This window comes from Dama dama, chromosome X, assembly GCF_033118175.1.
Source record: "Dama dama isolate Ldn47 chromosome X, ASM3311817v1, whole genome shotgun sequence".
In the NCBI taxonomy this organism is placed as follows: Eukaryota; Metazoa; Chordata; class Mammalia; order Artiodactyla; family Cervidae; genus Dama; species Dama dama.
This window is the reverse complement of record NC_083714.1, coordinates 138555717-138572023: the sequence shown is the minus strand read 5'-3', so window position 1 is coordinate 138572023 and position 16307 is coordinate 138555717. Positions and strand designations below refer to the sequence as shown.

The window sequence follows — 16307 nt, the reverse complement described above, 5'->3', positions numbered from 1 at the left end:
ATGGCAGATAGATGGGGAAACAGTGGCTGACTTTATTTTTGGGGGTTCCAAAATCACTGCAGATGGTGATTGCAGCCATGAAATTAAGACACTTATTCCTTAGAAGGGCAGTTATGACCAACCTATACAGCATATTAAAAAGCAGAGACATTACTTTGTCAACAAAGGTAAGTCTAGTCAAGGCTATGGTTTTTCCAGTAGTCATGTATGGATGTGAGAGTTGGACTAAAGAAAGCTAAGTGCCAAAGAATTGATGCTTTTGAACTGTGGTGTTGGAGAGGACTCTTGAGAGTCCCTTGGACTGCAAGGAGATTCCACCAGTCCATCCTAAAGGAGATCAGTTCTGGGTGTTCATTGGAAGGACTGATGCTGAAGCTGAAACTCCAATACTTTGGCCACCTGATGCGAAGAGCTGACTCATTTGAAAAGACCATGATTCTGGGAAAGATTGAGAGCAGGAGGAGAAGGGGACAGAGGATGAGACGGTTGGATGGCATTACCAACTCAATGGACACAAGTTTGGGTAAACTCCGTAAGCTGGTAATGGATAGGGAGGCCTGGCGTGCTGTGGTTCATGGGGTTGCAAAGAGTTGGACACAACTGACCGACTGAACTGAACTGAAATTGCCCTCCAGCTGTATTTGTAGAATTAACTGAGAATGCCATAAGCATATATATATTGTTCATTTCTGTATCAGGAAAGATCTGAAGAAAAATGAACCTTGTATTTGGCAGAGGGAGAAATTTACTCCCAGTGTAGACTGGCTGTCAAGGAGTTAAACAGACAGTGCAGCAGGAGAGCTGGAAAGCATCCCATTCTCTGAGCAAAATCTTCATTGTAAAGCTTTATTTACTTTTCATTAAATTCCAAGAAGATAATGTTTCTCTATGTTCAAAGTTAACTTGATTGTCCAAAACAACAATAAAGAAGATTTGAAGCTTGTTGCCTTAGCATCTGGGAAGGAATTAATCACCATTTTATCTTCTCATAATGCTGATCAACACCTGTGGATGCTGGAAGATGGGAACTGCTTGTTGTTTTTTTTAAACTGTTTAACAACAGTTCTAGTCAGGAATTAGAAAAATATTACGAGGGAAGTTGATGCATTTTTAAGGATCCACATGTGGATAGAGTTGAACTACATGTATATGAGCTTTCATTAAAGAGAAACAGCTTGGCTTACAAGAAGCCGCAAGAGCAAAACAATCTACCAGCTTTGAGTCGGTCTCTGTGTCTGTCTGCATGTTTAGGAAACTCAGCCCAAGTTAGGTAAGGAAAAAGAATTATGGCCTGTAGCAGCAGTAAGGCCATAATCATTCTTTATCAAATGCAGACTTAACACTGGCCACTGACTCTGCCCCACCCCTCACCTGTAGATCTGTGGCTGACATCACTCATGGGATTCCAAGACTTTTCTCCTGCACCTTGGAGAGACTTGGAAGTCACCTTCAATCAGTCAAAGTCGGCCCCAGAGCTGAAACCTCTTGTCATTTGCAGCCGGCAAGTTTTCCAGTACAAAACCTTTAAAACCTAAAAGGTGCGCCTCTCCTCTGGTCATTCGGCATGATCTGCTTTTCCTGAACAAAGTCCTGTCTTAGTGTTCCCCACCTAACTGGCTCCGCACACTGAGCTGGCTGCTGTTGTTACTTCAGAAAGCTGTCACTCATTCTTACTCCATAGGTCAGTGCAGTACGATTCAAACAAGGATGTGTTTTTTGAAAATCAGGCATAATGTAGTATTCTTGAGCAAATAATCAGGCAAATCAAAACTGAGAGAGAGTCTTCATAACAATGAGGCTGAACTCTTCAAAAATGCCAGTGGGGTGGCATAAAACACACAAGTAGGGGGGGGGAGGCTTTCTAAATGACAGGAGAATGAAGAGACTTGATCAGTAAATGTGATGATCCTTGATTGGATCCTGACTGGGGAGGATAAGGCATAAAAGACATCAGTGCCACAACTACAGAAATTTAAATACAGATGTATATCGGATACTCCAAGTGCATCAATGTCAAACTTCCTGCGTGTGATCACTGCATCGCCCACGCTTGTCAAAGAAGCTGTGTTCTTAGGACATGCTTACTTGAAGTACTCATCTTGTGGAAGCGTGAGAGAAACGTATGTCCCTATGTACATATTTTGCACCAAACAGAAAAACTTGGGACTTCCTTGGTGGTCCAGTAGTTAAGACTCTGTGCTCCCAGTGCAGTGAGCCCAAGTTTGATCTCTGGTCAGGGAACTAAGATCCCACATGCCACAACTAAAACATGGGGCAGCCTAATAAAAATTTTTTTAAAGAAAAAGTTAATGTAAGCTCTATGGTCAAACTGCTTGACTATATGTAAAGTCAGCACTGCACATTCTGTTCACAAGCCACTGTCATTCCTCATAAACCCAGCGGCCCCATGTCCCAGGACCTTGGGCTGATTGGGAACACTGTTTTCATTACACTGTTATGCAAGGTTGTAAAACAAACCACAGCCTGTCTTTATTAAAATTTTTGATATTTTGGTCATTGGGGACCTTTTTCCCTTAACATTTGAATTTTCTTAATACTGCACTACAATTTTTCTTCTGATGACATTTTTCGGTGCCCCCTTAAATTTTTTGCCTCACTCACCTCCTCCTAATCCTAGCCCTGGTGAAGAATCATAACACTCATAGTTTACTTACAAAGGGTTCATTTTTAAAAATATGTGTACAGGTATTCATTATTCATGGGCCTACTTATATATGTAAGTGTGTATACACACATTCATACAAATATGTATATATACATACATATGTTCATATACATATACAAAAAGGCATAAGCAAATGTGGCAAATCTTATCAACTGACAAAGCAAAGTGATAAGATGGACAAATATTCATTGTATTATTCTTGCAAGTTTTTTGCAAGTTGAAAGATTTTCAAGACATAACGATGGCAGGAGAGGAAATTTAATTAATGAAAACTAAAACTTAGTACATAATTTTCTACAGGTTACACTCATGTTAAAAGATGAAGCTGCTATTGTGACCGTGACCCTGTCTGACCCCTGCCTTCGTCCTGGTACAGACTCTGCTAAAGAAAGATGATGTACTGATATTTCACATGCAAATGTTCATGCAGGAGTAGCCCCTGGCAAGGATTTGGAATGGGCGTAAACAAGAGGTCCTCCAGTGCACAGAGTGCCCTTCCCTGACAATGATTCAGCCCTCACCATGACAACTTCAGGCACTGTCTCTGAAGAGTCAGCTGTTCTCTATGTGGGAAGCACATAAAATCGTCTCTGCAATGAGCACTGTTATTGAAAAGAGAATTATCTGTAAACCTCAAGTTTGTTTGACATGGCAATATTAGAAATATCAGGGAGGAGAATTACTTTGGGAGAAATGGTTCCTTAATAAAATATGAACAAAAACTTAGAGATGTTGAATGATGTACCCAACCTTTTAAATAATTGATGGGCTTTTCAGAGAGTTGAGGTTTGCGTCTTGAAGTGACACATGCAAGCTTAGTTTTTAAAATAATGGGTCATGGCAGATGATGGATACAGTCAGATAAATGATGGATGGATAGACAGATGATAGGCACATGGTATACAGATGAATATATTGGATATCTCTGTAGGGAGACAGATGGCATTTGAACAGATAATATGTGGTATTTGTTTGGTTATGAAAATAATTTTCCCTTAAAATGATTCATTATGTAGATATTTTAAAGTATTTTATACTATTATTTTAAATTGTTTTCTTAGGAAATACCACTTCTGAAAATCTAAGAAATACTTCAACTGTTTTAAGATTTATCAAAATGAAGTTCACACTCATATTATTTATAATAGCAAGACATTAGAAATAAATAATTAAATATCCAACAATATGGAAATAGCTAAGAAATATGTAACCACCATTTTAAAGGACAGTTTCAAAGAGTTTGAAACTTAGAAAATCATTACAAAATAGTTTGTGGGGAGAACAGGAATCAAAAAATACATTTGTAACAAAAATAAATAAATGAGACCTAGTCAAACTTATAAGCTTTTGCATAGCAAAGGAAACCATAAACAAAATGAAAAAACAACCTATGGACTGGGAAAAAATAATCACAAATGATGCAACTGACAAGGGCTTAATTTCCAAAATATACAAACAGCTCATGCAGCTCAATACCAAAAAATACAAACAACCCAATCAAAAAATGAGCAGAACACCTAAATCCTAAATAGACATTTCTCTAAGAATACATACACAGATGGCCAACAGGCACACGAAAAGATGCTCAACATCACTAATTGTTAAGAGAAATGCAAATCACAACTACAATAAGGTACCACCTCACACAAGTCAGAATGGCCATCACCAAAAAATCTACAAAAAACAAATGCTGGAGAGGGTGTGGAGAAAAGGGAACCCCCACTACACCGTTGGTGGCAATGCACATTAGTGTCACCACCATGGAGAACAATATGTAGGTTCCTTAAAAACTACAAATAGAGTTGCCATATCATCCAGAAATGCCACTCCTGGGCACATATCCGAAGAAAACTCTAATCTGAAAATACACATGCACCCCAGTGTTCACAGCAACAGTATTCACAATAACCAAGACATGGAAGCAACCCAAATATCCATCAACAGATAAATGTATAACAAAGATGTGGTATACATACGCAATAGAATGTTACTCAGTCACAAAAAAGAATGAAATAACGCCATTTGCAGCAACATCAATGAACCTACAGATTATCATACTAAGCAAAGTCAGACAGAGAAAGACAAGTACCATATGATATTACTTAAATGTGGAATCTAAAATGTGACCAATGAACTTACTTACAAAACAGAAACAGACTCATGGGCATACAGAACAAACTTATGGTTTACCAAAGAGGGGGCACAGATAAAGTAGGAGTTTGGGATTAGCAGATACAAACTACTATATATAAAATAGATAAACAAGGACCCACTGTATAGCACAGGGAACTATATTCAACATCCTGCAGTAAACCATAATGGAAAAGTAAGTGGAAAACAATGGGTATATATGTGTGTAACTGGATCACTCTGCTGTACACCAGAAACAAACACTGTAAATCAACTATACTTCAATTAAAAGAATACTTTTATAATAGGATTGTTACATTAAATCAAGCAAAGACACAAACAAAAAAAACCCGTCAAGATGTACTAAAAATACACTGAAAACAGTCACTAAAATCTTAATAGCAAAAATTAAATAATAAATATTAGATACACACATGAATACTTCTTTCAAAATTCAGTCACCCAGCCAGGGACCTTGCCTAATCAACTTACTTAAAACAGTGGCTCTCATCATCACTCTTAACCACAATTTCCTTTATTTTTATCATTTCCTGTCATGATGACATGTGTATGCTTATTCCCTGTTGCCTCCACTGACACATAAGCTTTTCAAGGGCAAGGACCTCATCTTTCTTTCTCATAGCCTCAAACTGTGTCTGGCACATAATAGATGCTGAGTAAAAAATGCATGAATGAATGGAGAAGTTACTGCAGAGTACTTCAAATATGATTAAAACGGCAAGAAGTCACACCACTTTGGGAATAAAACATTCCACATCCTGTGAAAAAAATGAAATAATCCATATTAGTGGTCAGAACCCCCAAAAGCAAGCCATATAATCTCATATAAACTAGATGATTCAACTCAGGGTCTAATTCTAGCTTGATGGAATGCAGGGCTCAAAGGGAATGCAAAGACTATCTCATTAAAAAAAAAGAAGAAGAATAAAGACTATCTCGTGCCCAATCATAAACCATCAAACATCACAATACCACCAAGATGCAGGGATCTGGACTTGTTCCACACCCATTCTGGATGCAGAAGGATCGGTTTGGGGGAGTGATCTCTTGGGATTCAGTTTAGGAGCAGAGCGCCCCCTACACACACACACACACACACACACACACACACACACACACACTCTTACCAGATTTGGGAGATTCATACAAGCGATTCATGTTAGGAGCAGAGCGCCCCCTACACACACACAAACACACACACACACACACACACACACACACACACTCTTACCAGATTTGGGAGATTCATACAAGCGATTCATGAAATTCATGGTCCAAAATTTCCAAAAGTGGATGCAACAACAGGATTGTCAAGTTCCTTGTGGTCACAGACACTCTGAACATCCTAGGACATCCTGGGCTTAACACAGACTTTAGACATTCAGCATGATGCAAGCAGACCAAAAAAGGCACTCTGGCAAACACTCAGAAGACAGAAAGCCTCCATTTCCTGCATATTCTATGATCTCTATTTTAATCTATCAGTATTTGCCTTTAAAGTTTCTTTGATAGTATCCTTAGAAAAGAGCTCCCCTTTCATTTATATTCATGAACATTTTATTCCAGTATTTTATACCATCATTTGAAATGTTTTAACATTTTCTACAAACCAATATTTGTTTCTAAATTGGTATGAAATAAGAATTTAATCTTTATCCCCAAATAGTTAACTACGAGTACTTATTGATATCTGAGTCATGAAAATCAGAAAAAGTCTAGAACAGTATCAACTGAAATATAATGTTAGCCACATGTATAATTTAAAATTGGATTGTAGTCACATTTAAAAAGAAGTGAAACTAATTTTAATAATGAACTGTATTTAACCTAATAGTGAATTGGCCAAAAAGTTTGTTCGAGTTTTTATAACATTGTCTGGGAAAACCCAAATGAACTTTTTGGCCAGCCCAATACATTCAAAATATTATCATTCCCATGTGTAATCAACATCAACCAGGACCTCGATAACTGTAAGCCTCAATTAACTGTGATGTTTTAAAGTATTTGGCTTTTTTATATATAAAATAAAACACAAGGAAATAAAATTTTAGCACAGATTTATTCATGAAAGGAAACAAAGGGGAAGGAGGGAATAACTGAATCAAGAATCTATCTTGCAAGACTTATATTCATCATAATCTTATCCACCCAGATTTACGTGTCTACATGCTATTCAGAATGGTAACAATAGATAATAGAGAATCATGAATCTTGAAAAACTGCCTACTAGTTTCACTCTACTTCACAATTTTTTAAAATTTCTTAACAAGAAATAAAAATGAAAAGGTTTCTGACTGCGCCTTGGTTAAAAAGAATGCTACATTAATCAGGAGTCTCTATTCCCCACGTACTCCAGTTCATCAGTGTTACGCTCTAACTAGCTTAGCTCATGTGAAGACACCAGGAGTCTAGCCATTGCGCATCTACACTAGGCACCCTGGGTACAGCAGGCAACAACCTGTTTATTCCCAAGCATCTTCCTATAGACAGCTGGGGCTACTGGTATAGGAGGAATTTTTCCAGTGGGTCCGGCAGGTATAGTTTGTGGATGATCTTGTGACAGTTGCGACCCAAGCACTTCCGGACACACAGGCGGCACAGCTGGGAAAGAGCAGGTGGGCCTGCGGGAGGAATTCAAACACATGGTCACAGAGGAGGTGGTAGGAGATGTGCAGGGCCTGGCAGTCAGGCCTCAGGGACCTCCTGACTTGAGCTGCCCCTGAGGTGGTGCTGGCTGGGTCCCCACTCACATTCAGAGCGGGGGCCTTCATTCTGACAAGGATCCCAGCTCAACAGAGGATCTGGAGAAAGGATACAACCCACTTAGACCCAGTTAGAGCCTGCACCTCAGTCTTGTGAGGTCTCAAAGAGTTGTCATGCCTGTGTTTGTCCTGTCCTTCAGTTTGAGTCCTGAAGGAAAGCAAATTAACCAGGGTCAAAAACATGGTGGAACAGGCTGAATGAGCATTTGGCTGGGATCCTCGGCACGCACGGGCATTTGTAATGCCCTGTTATTTCTTTTCCTTACTGTATCAACAAAGACTGCTGCAAGGAGATCTATGTAATTACTGGACTATACAAAGCTTTCCTTTTCAAGAAAAGCCCACTGTCACAGCATCTTGCACCCCATGAGAAATAGTGACTACGTAGGCCGAAAGCCAGATAACACTTGGATTGATATTGCCAAGGAGCACCCATGTGCCTGAAAGATACCTGGAGGAGCAGACCATCGCCCTTAGTCAAGACCTTAGGAAGCTAGAATGCAAAGTGTCTCTCCTGTCACACAACTAAAGCTCCTCAGAGTGACCTCTGACATAGCTGGTGTCCAGTCTTCTAGAGTGAGCAGCTGTATTGATGAAGATGGAAGGCAGAGGAACTTGTTTAGAAGAAATATAAATCTTGGACCTGGAGACATCTTTGATGGAAGGAAACAGGAAATGTGACAGTGGCTATAAACCATATTCTTAGCTAATAATTGTTAAGTACCTGGTATTTCCAAAGCTGTTAGTAGAGACTCATATCAAAGAACAACCATTAATGACACGGACTACTGGAAATAATGTAGACCAGTCTTACTCAAAGTGTGTCCTCAGACTGGCAACATCAGCATCACCCGGGAGCTGGTGGCCATATAGAGTTTGGGGCCCCACCCCAGAGTTCCTGAATCAGAATCTGCATTTTAAGGAGATTTCCAGGTGATCTGTAAGCACCATGAAGCTTAAGAAGCACTAAAACTACAGATGCAAGCCTCCCACTTGGAAGGTATAATGTATACAAGACATGGGGGTGGTTTCACAAAATGGATCTGGTGAGTGAAATTAAACTCTTCCCCATTAGAAATTGTTTCAGAAGATTCAGGATTGTGGCATCCAAACAATAAGAGCACACACTTGAAATATGGTTACCAAAAGGGAAGGAAGGGAGGGATAAATTAGGACTGTGGGGTTAATAGATACATACTAGTATATATAAAACGAGAGAAACAATAAGGACATACTGTATAGCACAGGGACCTACACTCAATATTTTATAATAACCAAGGGAAAAGAATCTGAAAAAGAATATACATATACATGCATGCTATGTCACTTCAGTCACATCTGACTCTTTGCAACCCTTTGGATGGTAGCCTGCCAGGCTCCTCTGTCCATGAGATTCTCCAGGCAAGAATACTGGAGTGGGTTCCTGAGCATTCCTCCAGGGGATCTTCCCGACCCAGGGATCGAACCCACATCTCTTACATCTCCTGCACTGGCTGGTGGGTTCTTTACCATTAGTACCACCTGGGAAGCCCATATATATCTATATCTATATATACATATCTATATTTATACATATATAAATCATATATATATATATATAGAATCATTTTGCTATACACCTGAAATATGACATTGTAAATTAATAATATGTGTATGCACTCAGTCCTGTCTGACTCTCTGCGACCCCATGGACTATAGCCCACCAGGCTCCTCTGTCCATGGAATTTTCCAGGCAAGCATACTGGAACAGGTTGCTATTTCCTTCTCCAGGGAATCTTCCTGACCCAGGGATCGAACCCAAGCCTCTTGCATCTCCTGCATTGGCAAGTGGGTTCTTTACCAGCTGACTCACCAAGGAAGCCAAAAATCCATAGTACTCCAATAATAGTAATAAGAAGAGTGCAAGTTAGAATCTTAGCTCTTAGTTAGCATCCTAGTCCTACATTTTAGTAGCTGTGTGACCTTCTGAAAGCCCATCTCTTTGTGCTCCTCTTGTTTCTATTTGGAGCTGGGTTAAAGCACAAGTTACCATAAAGTTCTCATAGCTTTGAGGTTTTGAGAATTCAGTGAGATGCATCAATGTTTCTTTCAAACCTAGCTCAATGTCTGACATATGGAAAGCTGAATAATTACTATTACTTTAATGGTCTCCTCAGATAGTGTTCTCTTTTTATGGGGACACAGCATGGTTCTCTGTAGAATCTAGGATATCAAGCCTGGTAGAGGGCCTGCCTTCCCTCCTCCGGCGTCTAGAGATTCATTAGCCCATGGTGGATATGGGCATGGGGCATTGGGGAGCACAGATTCACCAACACCCTGAGCTGGAGAATAGGCAAACAACTTCACCATTTAGTCCAGTTTCTGAAAGACACACTCTGTGTCCACTTGACCATATCTAACACAAATTTTTCTCATTTCCCCTAAATTGCCTTCAAGTATTACAAAGCAGCCTGCTCAATCATGTGCTTATGCCAGGATACATGGGGCAGTTCCACCTTTTTAAGGTGAAAACAAATTTCTCTCTTTTCTTGTTAATGCACAAACAAAGACACATAACAGGTGTATGAAAATGTCCCTTTGTTATAAGTGACAAAATCCCGTCTGGCAATGCTAGCACTTGCCTGCTCCCACGAGCCACTCCCAATTAGAAAGAGGAAAAGCAAATAGGTAAGACAGTCTACAGGGAGGCAGGAAGGAGAGAGAGTACATGTGCTTGTGGAAAAGGGGATGCTCACCCTTCCTTACCTTCCCGGAGCAGAAGCGCCTGCTCTACGCTGCTCTTTGGAGCTGCCAGATCAAGTGCGCTTTGGCCCTGGGCATTTTTGCACTTGAGGTTAGCCCCGTAGTCTATCAGCAGGTGGATGATTTCCACACTGCTCTGCTTGGCGGCAGCATGAAGAGGGGTGTCCAGCCATTGACCATGGTTAACATTGGCTCCTTAAGAAAGCATATGACCACAATTTAACACTACACATTAGTGGAGAAACACAATGAGCCTCAAGTATGCTAGCTGTCCACAAAGTCATCTTAAACGCCATGACATATTTGACAAATCTGTGAAAATACGTGACTGAAGCCTAAACCCTCGGCAACGCCTACTAAGACTGTTTCCAAATATTATGACGAGAAAAGTATTGAAAAATGGTATTTTTATCCTGGAGAAGGAAATGGCAACCCACTCCAGTATTCTTGCCTGGAGACTCCCATGGACAGAAGAGCCTGGAGGGCTACAGTCCATGGGGTCACACTTCAGTTCAGTCTCTCAGTCGTGTCCGACTCTTTGCGACTCCATGAATCGCAGCATGCCAGGCCTCCCTGCCCATCACAAACTCCCAGAGTTTACCCAAACTCATGTCTATCAAGTCGGGGATGCCATCCAACCATTGCATCCTCTGTCGTCCCCTTCTCCTCCTGCCCTAAATCTTTCCCAAAATCAGGATTTTTTCCAATGAGTCAACTCTTCACATGAGGTGGCCAAAGTACTGGAGTTTCAGCTTCAGCATCAGTCCTTCCAATGCACCCCCAGGACTGATTTCCTTTAGGATGGACTGGTTGGATCTCCTTGCTGTCCAAGGGGCTCTCAAGAGTCTTCTCCAACACCACAGTTCAGAAGCATCAATTCTCCAGCACTCAGCCTTCTTTATGGTTCAACTCTCACATCTGTACATGACTACTGGAGAAACCATAGCTTTGACTAGACGGACCTTTGTTGGAAAAGTAATGTCTCTGCTTTTTAATATGCTATCTAGGTTGGTCATAACTTTCCTTTCAAGGAGTAAGCGTCTTTTAATTTCATGGCTGCATTCACCATTTGCAGTGATTTTGGAGTCCAAAAAAATAAAGTCTGACACTGTTTCCACTGTTTTCCCGTCTATTTCCCATGAAGTGATGGGACCAGGTGCCATGATCTTAGTTTTCTGAATGTTGAGCTTTAAGCCAACTTTTTCACTCTCCTCTTTCACCTTCATCAAGAGGCTTTTTAGTTCCTCTTCACTCTCTGCCATAAGGGTGGTATCATCTGCATATCTGAAGTTATTGATATTTCTCCCAGCAATCTTGATTCCAGCTTGTGCTTCTTCCAGCCCAGAGTTTCTCATGATGTACTCTGCATATGAGTTAAAACAAGCAGGGTGACAATATACAGCCTTGACGTACTCCTTTTCCTATTTGGAACCAGTCTGTTGTTCCATGTCCAGTTCTAACTGTTGCTTCCTGGCCTGCATATGTTTCTCAAGAGGCAGGTCAGGTGGTCTGGTATTCCCATCTCTTTCAGAATTGTCCAGTTTATTGCAATCCACACAGTCAAAGGCTTTGGCATAGTCAATAAAGCAGAAATAGATGTTTTTCTGCAACTCTCTTGCTTTTTCGATGATCCAGCGGATGTTGGCAATTTGATCTCTGGTTCCTCTGCCTTCTCTAAAACCAGCTTGAACATCTGGAAGTTCACGGTTCACGTGTTGCTGAAGCCTGGTTTGGAGAACTTTGAGCATTACTTTACTAGCGTGTGATGTGTGCAATTGTGTGGTAGTTTGAGCATTCTTTGGCATTGCCTTTCTTCGGGATTAGAATGAAAACTGACCTTTTCCAGTCATGTGGCCACTGCTGAGTTTTCCAAATTTGCTGGCATATTGAGTACAGCACTTTCACAGCATCATCTTTCAGGATTTGAAATAGCTCAACTGGAATTCCATCACCTCCACTAGCTTTGTTCATAGTCATGTTTCCTGAGGCCCACTTGACTTCACATTCCAGGATGTCTGGCTCTAGGTGAGTGATCACACCATCATGATTATCTGGGTCGTGAAGATCTTTTTTTGTACAGTTCTTCTGTGTATTCTTGCAACCTCTTCTTCTTATCTTCTGCTTCTGTTAAGTCCATACCATTTCTGTCCTTTATTGAGCCCATCTTTGCATGAAATGTTCCCTTGGTATCTCTAATTTTCTTGAAGAGATCTCTAGTCTTTCCCATTCTATTGTTTTCCTCTATTTCTTTGCATTGATCACTGAGGAAGGCTTTCTTATCTCTCCTTGCTATTCTTTGGAACTCTGCATTCATCTTCCCTTTTTGCAGAGTTGGACACAACTGAGCGACTGGCACACACACACAATATCTCATAATGAACAGATATTTGCATACCCTATGACCAGCACTTCATATCAGATATTGTGTGTGTTTATTGGTCACTCAGTTGTGTCCTTCTCCAGGGGACCTTCCCAACCCAGGGATTGAACCTGCATCTCTTATGTCTCCTGCATTGGCAGGGGGGTTCTTTACCACTAGCGCCACCTGGAAAGCCTCAATAGTAGAATATATAAAGACACTGCACTATATAGATACACATTATGTATTACTCAGCAATGAAACTGAACAACTACAGCTACTTGTAATAACATAAACAAATATAGTTGAGCAAGAGATGGCCAGTGCAATATTAAACATATTATATGATACCTGTTACACAAAATTTAAAATACGTAATCTAACTAAAAATTCTGATTATTAATGAGAACTTAGGTGGCAAAATTAAAGGGAAAAGGAAAGAAATCATTACCATTAAGGACAAGATGTTAATAACTTTTTTGAAGGAGGTGGGGAAGGTATAGTTTTGGGGAGATGTCACAAGGGGGACTTGTCTTTGCAATGTTTTATATGTTTTCATGGGTTGGCTTGCAATGGCAGTTGTTTATTACTTTAAGTTACATATTTTCATATATGCTTGCCTTGCTGTGTGTTATAGTTTGAGAAGTTGAAAAATAAAAGATGCATTTTTAGTAGTAAACTATTGGCAAAACTTCACATAAGATTAGCTAGTTCAGGTTGGCACAACTGTGTGAAAAACCATTTGTCATTAACTAATAAAGATGAAGATGTCAATTTAAAAAAAAAGATATTTTTAGTCATTTTAAATGCTTTACCTGCTTTCCTATAGGAATTGTGTGACATTCAAAATAAAATATTTGCAGCTCCTTTTAGTAGCTATTTTGTTTTTTGGCAAAGAACAAAGCTAAGTTTACTTAGTACTTATACTGGGATTAATACTAAATAGGTATTTAGTATTGAAATTGGAATAAAAAAATTTTATGAATTAATATAGGGACTGGCAAATGATAGGGGATTAAAAAAAAAGACAAAAATCTCGGAGAAAAAAATTCCTATTTAAAGGTTCTTACTATAATCTGTACCTTTATGGCAGTGGCTAAGTTTAGGGAACTAAGCCAAATAAGTTTCAAGACCTTTTACTTTTCCTTGGACTCTCAGTTTCTGTATATGTCTTTGAGAATTTAAAAATGACTAAATAATTTAGCAGGGTTGATCTAAAGTATTCTATGGGAAGTGTCTGCTAAAAGATGCTTGCTCCTTGGAAGAAAAGCTATGACAAAACTAGACAGCATATTTAAAAGCAGAGACATTACTTTGCCAACAAAGGTCCATCTAGTCAAAGTTATGGTTTCTCCAGTAGTCATGTACAGATGTGAGAGTTGGACCACAAAGAAGGCTGAGTGCTGGAGAATTGATGTTTCTGACCTGTGGTGTTGGAGAAGACTCTTGAGAGCCCCTTGGACAGCAAGGAGATCCAACCAGTCCGTCCTAAAGGAAATCAGTCCTGGGGGTCCATTGGAAGGACTGATGCTGAAGCTGAAGCTCCAATACTTTGGCCACCTGATGCGAAGAGTTGACTCACTGGAAAAGACCCTGATGCTGGGAAAGATGGAAGGCAGGAAGAGAAGGGGACAACAGAGGATGCGATGGTTGGATGGCATCAGCAACTCAATGGACATGAGTTTGAGCAAGCTCTGGGAGCTGGTGATGGACAGGGAAGCCTGGCATGCTGCAGTCCATGGGGTTGCAAAGAGTCGGACATAGCTGACCAATTGAACTGAACTGAACTGATCCTCTTGGTAACCACACCTAGATTTCCCTCTGGGTAACCATCTTCTGTGATTCCCAGCTCCTGTTTCCAGTGAAGCTCAACCACTGCAGTGCAGACTGAAATCTAGGCCTAAGCCAATCTGGTCAGGGTATTCCTTTGGCCACCATGATTGGTTCAGAGATGGGCATGTGACTCAAAAAGAGCCATTTAAATACAACTGGTTGTTTTCCCCTTGGATTTATGGGAAAGAGACTCTTGCTCTCCCTTGAGGCCACCAAGGAGAACCATACCAGGTAAATGGAGCCAACATCAAAGGAAGCACAACTGAGAAGCACAACAGATACTCATTTCTGAAGTTCCATTTTAAGCATTGAAACATCAAATGCTGTCAGAATTTTGTCCAGCCTGACAAGAACTTTGTCTCTGAAGCCATGGAAAAGCAAGATTATTTAGTTCTTCTCATGAAAAGACTACTGGAAGTTACCTAATTCTAGAAGCTTCTTCACACAGTCAAGTCTCTGGTAGATGCAAGCTACATACAAGGGAGTTCCGAGGTGAGGCACTTCTTGGTCAATGTTAACGTTATTTGCCAGTAGAATCTCCATGCACTCTCTATTACCTGGTAGAACACAAGAAAACCTCACTCAAGTAAGGAAAATATTAACTATTCACAGAATTATAAGATTGGTTATCTGGAATGGGCTTTAGAAACAACCTAGATTTTCTTTTCAATAGCAAAAAAAAATTTGGGAGTGGGGGAAATCTTAGAAATTTCCAAAATAAAACCATTAAAAAAAAGAGCATGCCCATGCACCCCCCACTGAAATTCTTCCTCACAGCCTTTGAGGTACCTCCAACCAAACCAAGGGTTCCAAGGAATACAGATGAAATCACTCTCTATAATAAGTCCCTGGTTTACAGGCAGAGGCTACAAGACCCAGGGGGACAAATGACTCATGCCATTATTACTCTGAAAAGCCAGTGCTCAGATCCAAGGCCCAGCCCTGACCCATCCCTCTCCATTACAAATCTCTCCTCTTCTTTGCCCATGCATGTAAGATTAGGTGGATGGCCATCCCATGTACCTCCTTATTTTGGTTAACCTGGAAGACTCCTATGAGAATTAATAAAAAGCTTCAAGTATAAAATCTATTCAAATGCACTTTAGTGGCTAAGTTTAGTGGCTAACAAGAACTATATAAGCAAGCAATATCCTTCAAGAGTTGGCCCCATTAATAGACAGACATGATTAATTTGAAGCATATGAATGATCAGTTTGGGAGCAATTGCTTCTGAGGTATTGATGGGAGTTTTACAAAGAGGTTGTTCTTTTTTGAAGGTTTAAATGTTTCCTTAAAAAAAATCTTATTGTTGATTAGCTTAACCAACCTTTTCTTTATAGATGACATAAAAGTAAGCTTCATCAAGCCTGCTTGATTTATCACAAATTCTGAATTAAGCATAATTATGCATTGAAACCTATAAATAAAGATTCTGCAAATTCAAATCTATTTGTTCAACTAAGTAATTTTATACCTGGATTCTAGCATTAATTTGTCAAAGTACTGACTCAAACTGACCGCCCCCTTCCACTTGTTCATAGAGGTTTAAAGCTGTAGGAATTCAGAAATAATATCTAATCAGGACCTAAAAATGCCTGGTAAATACAGTGCATCTAATAAACATTTTAAAATAATTCCTGTTCCTTTTTTTTAACAGAAGAAACTGAATCTAGCTTGAGTTAAATTTAAGTATTTTCAGGAAGATTTTTAAAAATGATTATATAAAAGTCAAATGATTGGCACTAATATAGTATCTAGAATAACAAATTTGCTA

The 16307-nt window shown here is 39.8% G+C and overlaps 1 protein-coding gene across 2 annotated transcripts in view; it reads right to left on the bottom strand.

The window, feature by feature from the left end:
- Window positions 1–6929: 6929 nt before the first annotated feature.
- ASB11 (ankyrin repeat and SOCS box containing 11) overlaps window positions 6930–16307 on the bottom strand; it is a 29757-nt gene continuing 20379 nt past the window's right edge. For both annotated transcript variants that reach the window (XM_061136804.1, XM_061136805.1), the window contains exons 5-7: window positions 14956–15090; window positions 10345–10536; window positions 6930–7458 (exon numbers count right to left, since the gene is read on the bottom strand). In XM_061136804.1, coding sequence (XP_060992787.1) covers window positions 7334–7458; window positions 10345–10536; window positions 14956–15090 — 452 coding nt within the window. In that variant the 3' untranslated portion in view covers window positions 6930–7333. The remainder of the gene's footprint in view (window positions 7459–10344; window positions 10537–14955; window positions 15091–16307) is intronic.